Consider the following 8,472-nt stretch of genomic DNA (forward strand, 5'->3'; position numbering starts at 1 on the left):
CATTCAGGTATATATATAAATTTCCATATACGTTTATTCATTATTTAAAAATTACTTTTACTTTCACTGACACGTAATTATGAAAAATGTGACATATTTTTATGAAAAACCGCGCAAAACTAATAAAATTTCTAGACTGATTAAAAATTCAATGACTTTTCTTAGAAACGTAATTTTTTATTTTACGACGCCACAAGTAGTAGTGGTTCTCGATATTTCGAATCGCTATCTTGTTGATGTCATTTGTAGCAACAAAGTACGCACATATATATTTCAAATTAAAATATGTTCGCGATAAATAAGAATCAATGATGACGAAATGCATTCGTATCATAAAGACTTATAACGTTTATAACCGATTTTTATCGTACAAATGTTCTTGAATGAGCTCATTACGAACAAAAAAAAATTTAAGGCGAAGCTTATAATAAATTAAATGTCATTGAAAATTTCCCAAATTAATCTGAAATTATAAAAGTAGAATCAAATATATATTATAACAGTTAAGTAATTTTTGCTTAGAATTATTAAATAGGTTAGGTTTCGTGTTTTCGAGCGAATGCAATCATTGAACTAACAGCTTTCGATAAGCGTATATATGTAGATTTGATGAATACGAGAACAGTGGCTTTATCGTTTATCTTTTTTACCTAATAAAAATGATAATCCTTATTTATGAAATTACCATACATGGAATCCTATTATTTTTTGGTATCCCACATGTATATTCTTAACATAATAAATATATATGTACATGTATATACCGATAAAATAATTCTAACTTGGAATTTCGATTTAAGTGATATCGTTTATCTCAAAACTCACCTTTTTTTTTATAAAATAACTTTAATGAAAAAGATTCTATTACATGTATTGAAAGTAAAAATGACAATGTGTTTTTCTGTCTTATAAATACATAAATGTAGAATTAAATATCAAAAAATTGTATTACATTTTACTATTCACAACACTATTTAATTAATTAATTACCTATAGGAAATTAAAAAAAATAAATATAAAACTTCATAATATTACCATTTCGTATATTGAATAAAAAATAGTATAGTACGCGTTTATACATTCAAATTGTTCTAATTGTTCTTCGTTGACCACTACGCACGCATACACAAAAAGCCTTTATATAGGTACATGAACATCGGAATATAAAAATAAAACTTCTTCTATCTTGCGAAGTAAGATAATTTACTGTTATTATGATTAAATGAGCTATATTAAAGAAGAATATACAGTTAAAGAGTGAAGTATTATATTTCATTTCAAAGGGCAATACATTTCTTGACTACTTACTGTGGCTTAAATAAATACTGTCATTGTATAATTAGTTAATTCGCCTAACAATGTTAATATGATTTTGATGGACCTTATTTAAAGCTCTGCTATTCGATTGTAGTATATGTGTGCACATACGATGCGCTCACATTTCAATACACCACGTGGCAAAGGAGAAAGGTGAAAAGTCGGAATGTCATCGCAAAAGATTCAATAGTTAAAATACGCAGTTTACCTTGGCATAGATAAATTAAATTTGTTCAGAAATAAACAGTTAACATTAAATTCATATATGTTATAGATTATTTATTTTAAAACAATGCGATAATTTATAAAAATTAAATAAGTTATTAAAAACATAAATATCGCTTTATTATTACATTTTCAAAATGATTGATAAAATATACGAACGAAACAAAGCATACCGAGTATATCTATTTTTAATGGCGTCGTTGGCATTCTCCGTGTAGAAGCGCGGCATAAAACACTTAGGATCACTATTTTCACACGTGAACAGTGTTAAAAACAATAAGACGCACAATCACAGAACATATGTATATGGTGATACCTTATTAAAAAGAATTATAGTATATAGTTCGTCAAAAATAATTGTAACATTTTTAAGAACAAAAGATTGTTTTATCAAAATGTATTTATTGTCTAGTTTATCATTTAAATTATTCTCCTTTTTAGAGGATTATTTAACTTTACTTTCCCTAGTATTTAATAAATGTATATTTCATTAAATAAAGTAGTCAATTGCATTTATTTGATCACGAAGTTACATAAATACCCGATGTGTATCGTTCGCTGTCAACAGATCAACTGAATCAGTGAACGAACATGTCATGCTTTGTATCAGTGCCTTATCAAGTTTTACTGTGCCCGGGATAAGCTATGATCTGAACGTCTATTTACACAAAATCATAGCATTACCGTTATCCATCTTTACCATCAAAATATTGAAGTTATCTCTTGAATTCCGGTAAACATAACCATACGACATTGAAAGCATATATATACATATATATATATCTTTTTCTCAGCTAATACGAAAGTATAAAATGCTGTATTATGTAAAGTAATAGATAAAAAATTTATGATTACATTTTAGAATTTAAAACTACCAGTTTTTTAACTATTTCCACTTCTTCGGTAAATGTATCATATTTTAATTTTTGTTAGAAAAAAATGTATTTAATATAACATATATTTTATACATAATTCTGTACATAAAACAAGTGAATGAAAAAATGTTTCAATTACTTGTACGTTATATTATAACGTATTTTATGATATATGTTACTTGCGGCGAGAATCAATTCGTCTACTTTTGTCATCTTTCAATTTGGACGATTTTTCTCCTCTTCGCCGTTTATTGAGTGGATTTCGAGGATCGTAAATTTCAAACCAATCATCGTCTTTTGTACTCGCATCTTTGGCAAGAACAGGTACTTTTTCTTCACAATGTAATGCGTGTACCATCCAAGACTCATCAGTTGGGTCAAAATCTTCCTCTTTACTACTTTCTTTTTCTGTCGGACTCGGCGATTTTTCTCCTACAGTTTCTTTAGCATTTTGAAGTTTAGATTTAAACTTATTTAATAAGTCCATTGTAAAGTCTTCACGACTTTTTCCCTTTTTAGGCAATTTTAACTTTGCTACCTTGTATTTTTCTTGAGTCTCAACGTATTCTTTCATAATTTCTGTTTTTTTTTCTTTTCTTTCTTCTTGAGCTTGTTTAATTTTTTTATTTTCTTCTTTTGCTTTTTTTTCATTTTTAACGTCACGTTTTAAATCCCGAATTTCTTTTCTAATTTCATCGCTGTATAATAATTACATATAAACATTTAAATAAAATCTAATAAAAAATACTAATAAATTATACTTAATAAAAAAAACTTACGCCCTTTTTTTACGCTCTTCATCTCTATCTTTTCCAAGATAATATTCATTTTCCTTTACATCTTTATCACCTTCAACATCATCTATTTTATAATTTTCCACTTTTTTTGGTTCTTTTTTTGTATCTCTCAATTTATTTTTTATCCTTTCCTTCATTGCTCTGAAAATATAAATATAAGACAGTCAATAAAAATTCCTACTTTCTATAACATAGTTATAATGTAAACAATGAACTAACTCTTTCTCTTTTTTTATAACTTCTAATTCTTCTTGAGTTTTTACTTCGTCGTCACTTTCCCAATCGCTACTACGGTCTTCTTTCCTTTTTTTATTTGGAGGTCCAGGTGGCTCAACAGCTGGCTGTGAGCTTAATTTTGGATCAGTTAAATGATCATGAGCTGATTTGCCTTTACCTCTAAACTTTTTATTTAATATCACAGATTCTTCTTCATCTTCCTCTGCTTCTTCACCAAATGATAAAAGATTGAAATTTCTGTAACAAAATTTTTCATTGCAAAGAATAATACTAACAGGGCTTAGTAATACAAACATATATATGATTTTTACTTTACTCCTGCTGTTTTAGTTTTTGAACTCTCCTTTATTTCTTCACTTTCCTGTATTATTATTCTTGGTATAATATCAGAAAATGGATTGTTCAATATTTCAGTTTTCATAATTTTTGGAGGGTAAAGTGGTCTATCATTCTAAAAAAAAAGAGGAAATATTATATTTATATTAATTTTTGATATATTTTTTGGTAAACATTAAATTTACCTCATCTACAAGTGCTTCTTCGAGTTTAAGCATGTTATATATAGTTTCTCCAGTAACTTTACCAAAGATTGTATGTTTATTCTGCAATTCTGGTGTAGAACCAAGTGTAAAAAAGAATTGAGAACCATTATCATCTTTTCCAGCATTAGCCATAGCAATTAAACCTCGTCGACAAAAACGTAATCTGGTATGAAATTCATCCTAAAACATATATATCTAATAATTATTTTTGAATAAAAAAGGAATTCATTTTATTTTTAAATATAGTCTCACTTTAAATGGTTCTCCATATATGCTTTTACCACCTTCTCCTGTACCTGTGGGATCACCACCTTGTGCTATGAATCCTTTAATAATTCTATGAAATATAGTGTCATCATAATAACCTTCCATACATAATTGTATGAAATTTCTACATGCTTTTGGAGTTTCTTTTGCCCATAATTCTAAATCAATATCACCAACAGTTGTTTTCATTATAACCTAGTCATAACAAATATATTAGTTTTATTAATGTAAAATACTTTTAAAATCAAATTTATTAAAATTTATTATTTATTATTGTAATTTAAATTAGAAATTATTTAATATATTAGTATAGAAATTTAAAAAGTAAATATTGTATATAGGTTATATTTTTAGAATAAAATATACAATCATTGGAATATTATTAACTATTACTTACTTTACCCGTAGTGGGTGGCTCTTGTATATAAATATTACTCATGTTTGTAAGTCTTCTTTAATACAAAAAAATCCTTCGTCAATAATATTTCATATTAAATCTTTAGTCACTTCTAAATCAGTCAACCAAATGGAAACGTCCGTTACTTGATGGAAATTGAACTATACAATTAAAGTGACAGATGAGGTACTACCGTAAAATAACTTGTAGTAGTAAAAAGGTTGTAAATTTAATATTTTAGATCCTTGTTTAAAAAAAAATAATAGAACTAAAATTTGAAAATATATTTATAAATAAAGTTATAGTGATAATATATTGCCTCGTACATATTGTGTCAGATATATTATCTCATATAATTAAAATATGATCTACTTTTTAAAATTAAATTTACGTAGTATAAATATATATTTAGTTAATCAATTTAATTTTATCGAGTTTAATGATTCACATTGTTGAGTACAGTATATTTTAAAGTTAACAATGAAAATAAAATGAGGTATTTTAATATATGTAATTGTATGTTATTTCTATTTGTAATTTTATAATAATTATTAATGAAATATATATATTTCTCTTAAATTATCAAATAGTTCTTAAACGACTTATTTTATTTCGACTGTTAAAAAAATATATCTGTACTGAAATATTGATAAAACATACTATATCCATGGTCTAAATTTATTGTGTATTTAAAGTGTGAACTTATATTCGTTTTATATTTGATAAAACTTTCCTGTAAAAATTAATTTATATGGGACATGGATACGAATTTGGTAAATGTATATTAATTAAATAATATGAGTACCAATATTTCATTATTTAATGATACTTTAACATATAATGAAATGAAAATGTATTTAAATTATATTCACTTCAAAGAATTTCCTAATGATTGGGAAAAAAATATTTTAGATTTATTACCAAAGAAATATAGAAAAAAATATTATTTGCTGATAAAATCAATATTAAAAGAAGTAAAAGATATATATGTTAAAGATATGCAAAGTTTTTTAAATAAAGTTGTATTATCAAACTATAGGAAAAATAAAAATTATTTTCCTGATGTAAGTTATGGAAACTATATATTTTTAAATGAGCAAAAATTGTTTACAAGCAATATTTTTTTAAAACATTCTATGTTATTAAGCAAAAGATATTATCTTTATATAGAACCAATAAAAGTTATTATAAATCAAGCGCAAATTAAACTTCAATCAGTTATTTGCAATTTTGAATATTATCATCAATTTGGACTTATGTCATTAACTGATTTTCAAAATATGGTTAACAATGATATTAAAAAAGGTTCATTGATAATAACAAACCAGTTTTATACTGAAGTATCAAAAGCTATAGTAGAAAGTCAGATTTTAAAAAACATTAATAAGAAACAATTATTCAATACTATGCGGTGTATAACACATGTTTTTGTACAACAAATTTTAAATATTATGATAAAATCTATTGATCATATTCTAAACATCATGAGCAATGAATATTATTGTCCCCAAATCAAATTTCAACTTATTATGCAGAACGGTCAATTACTTCTTAGACCCACTACACAAGAAGTATATTATATATACCATAATATAATTGAGAGAATTGGAACAATTGCTCAAGATTTAATACCATTAGAAGAATGGTTGAATATGAAAATACATTTTAAATATATTAAAATAAAATTACCACAGTGTTATGTTAAAGAATCTCACAACAAATTACAAGTTATTCTAGATAATTTATTTCAGTCTATAAATAATCATGTAAAAAATATCACAGAAGAATTTTATCCTATTTGTGCACTCAATTTAAGGACAAGTATATTATCATTAACATCAAAAGAAATAAACTTTGATTTATACCTCCAGCATATACAGAAATATAATAGCTATTTAATAAAATCAAATGCAATGGCAGTTAATACCTACCACATAGTAGGGAAATTAGAACAATATGAAGCTAAAGAATGGCTAAAAAAAGAATCCTGTGATATTATAAATATTTTTTTAAATAAACTTATTAAATATCATCAAATATTCAATCAGTCTATTTGCTCAGATTTTGAAGATTTGAAAACAAAAGCACTAAATGTACCAAAAAACCCACAATTTTTAATTGAATTAACCAATTATATCTCATATGCATCACAAGTATTAATAAAAGAATTAGAATGTAAAATTCAAAATTCAATACACATGTTAAGCAAATTGTCAGAGATAACAGTTTTATCAGGTGAGCACATTCAATTAAATAAAAGAACTATTAATTGGTTACATGACATTGAACCAATATTTAAGCAAAGTAATACTTTGTGTGAGGCAATGAAAAATGAATTAGAAGATGATATTCAAAAAAGAATAAATAATTTAAACTCAGATATAGACAATATTATTCCTCAGCTTAGTGTTTTGGATGATATGGATGACATAAATAAAATTGGAGAATATGTTGAATATTATAAAGGTATTCTTAAACAAATAAATCAAATTAATTATGAAATGCAAAAGATCAATAAAGAAGAAACACTATTCAAATTTCCAGAAACTGAATTTTCAAATGCAATTGAATTATATGAAATAATCATATCATTTTATGACCTTATTTATATTATTTATCAGTGGCAAAGAGATAATTCTGTATGGTTAGATGGTCCTTTTGAATGTTTAGATGCTGTTGTTATAGAAAGTAAAACATTGAATTATTTTGAAAAAATAACTGAAATAAGCAAGACATTTAAAACAAAAATAAAAATGGATATAACAGTGAACAAATGTTTTAAATTTTCTGGAATTGCAGATGACCCAGATCCAATGCAACAACCTGCTCCATTAAAATTATGTTGGCAAGCACTTAATGATATAAATGATTTTAAGCAATATTTGCCATTAGTAACATGTATGTGTAATTCAGCTCTAGAAAAACGACATTGGAAAGAAATGTCTGTAATATGTAAGTTTAATCTTACACCTAATGCTGGAACTAGTTTAAGAAAAATTATTTCTTATAATTTAATGGATGATATTGAGAAATATAAAGCTATAAGTATAGGTGCTAATAGAGAATTAGAAATGCAACAACGATTATTAAATATGATCAAAGAATGGGATAAAATTTCTTTTAAAATAAGCTTTGATAAAGAAACTGGAATATATGTATTTTCTAATTTAAATGACATAGAATTATTACTTGAAAATCATCTTATAATAATTGAAGAAATGAAAACTTCAAATTTCGTCAAACAAATAATTTCATTAATGACAGATTTTTTCATATCCCTTACTAAAATTCAAGAAATTATTAAGCAATGGGATTACATACAAATATTGTTACTTTCTTTAAATTCTACATTTTGTTATCCTAGCATAGAAGTACATTTAAGTAAAGAATTTCTTTTGTATAAAGAAATCAAAGAAATTTTGAAAGATATTCAAGACGTACTTTCAGAAACACCTACTTTTCTAGAGATTAATAACATAATAAGTTCAAAAACTTTATTTGACATAGTTGAAAAGATTGAGTACATAAATCAAACACTAAAAGATTATATAGAAGCTAAGAGACTATATTTTCCAAGGTTTTATTTTCTTTCTGACAAAGAAATTCAAGATATATTATTTAAATCTTATAGTTTACACACATCATATATACCTATACAAAAATGTTTTGAGGGTATACAAAAAATAAAAATTAGTAAAGAAAAATATATTTCGTCTATTGTTGGCGATTATGAAGAAGAATTGCATTTAGAAAAATCTATTTCATTTGATGTCCAATATGAATATGAAGAAAAATGGTTGATATATTTTGAAAAA

General features: G+C 25.0%; 1 protein-coding gene across 1 annotated transcript in view; it reads right to left on the reverse strand.

Annotated features, from left to right (window-relative positions):
• The window catches only part of LOC108552806 (uncharacterized), a 9,144-nt gene extending 4,413 nt beyond the window's left edge, over positions 1–4,731 (reverse strand). Inside the window, exons 1-7 of the mRNA XM_017907475.1 lie at positions 4,658–4,731; positions 4,246–4,455; positions 3,973–4,173; positions 3,763–3,902; positions 3,434–3,688; positions 3,197–3,355; positions 2,622–3,115 (exon numbers count right to left, since the gene is read on the reverse strand). Coding sequence (XP_017762964.1) covers positions 2,622–3,115; positions 3,197–3,355; positions 3,434–3,688; positions 3,763–3,902; positions 3,973–4,173; positions 4,246–4,455; positions 4,658–4,699 — 1,501 coding nt within the window. The 5' untranslated portion in view covers positions 4,700–4,731. The remainder of the gene's footprint in view (positions 1–2,621; positions 3,116–3,196; positions 3,356–3,433; positions 3,689–3,762; positions 3,903–3,972; positions 4,174–4,245; positions 4,456–4,657) is intronic.
• Between the last annotated feature and the right edge of the window lie 3,741 nt (positions 4,732–8,472).

Source organism: Eufriesea mexicana, unplaced genomic scaffold, assembly GCF_001483705.2.
Source record: "Eufriesea mexicana isolate 0111107269 unplaced genomic scaffold, ASM148370v2 scaffold8090, whole genome shotgun sequence".
NCBI lineage: Eukaryota > Metazoa > Arthropoda > Insecta > Hymenoptera > Apidae > Eufriesea > Eufriesea mexicana.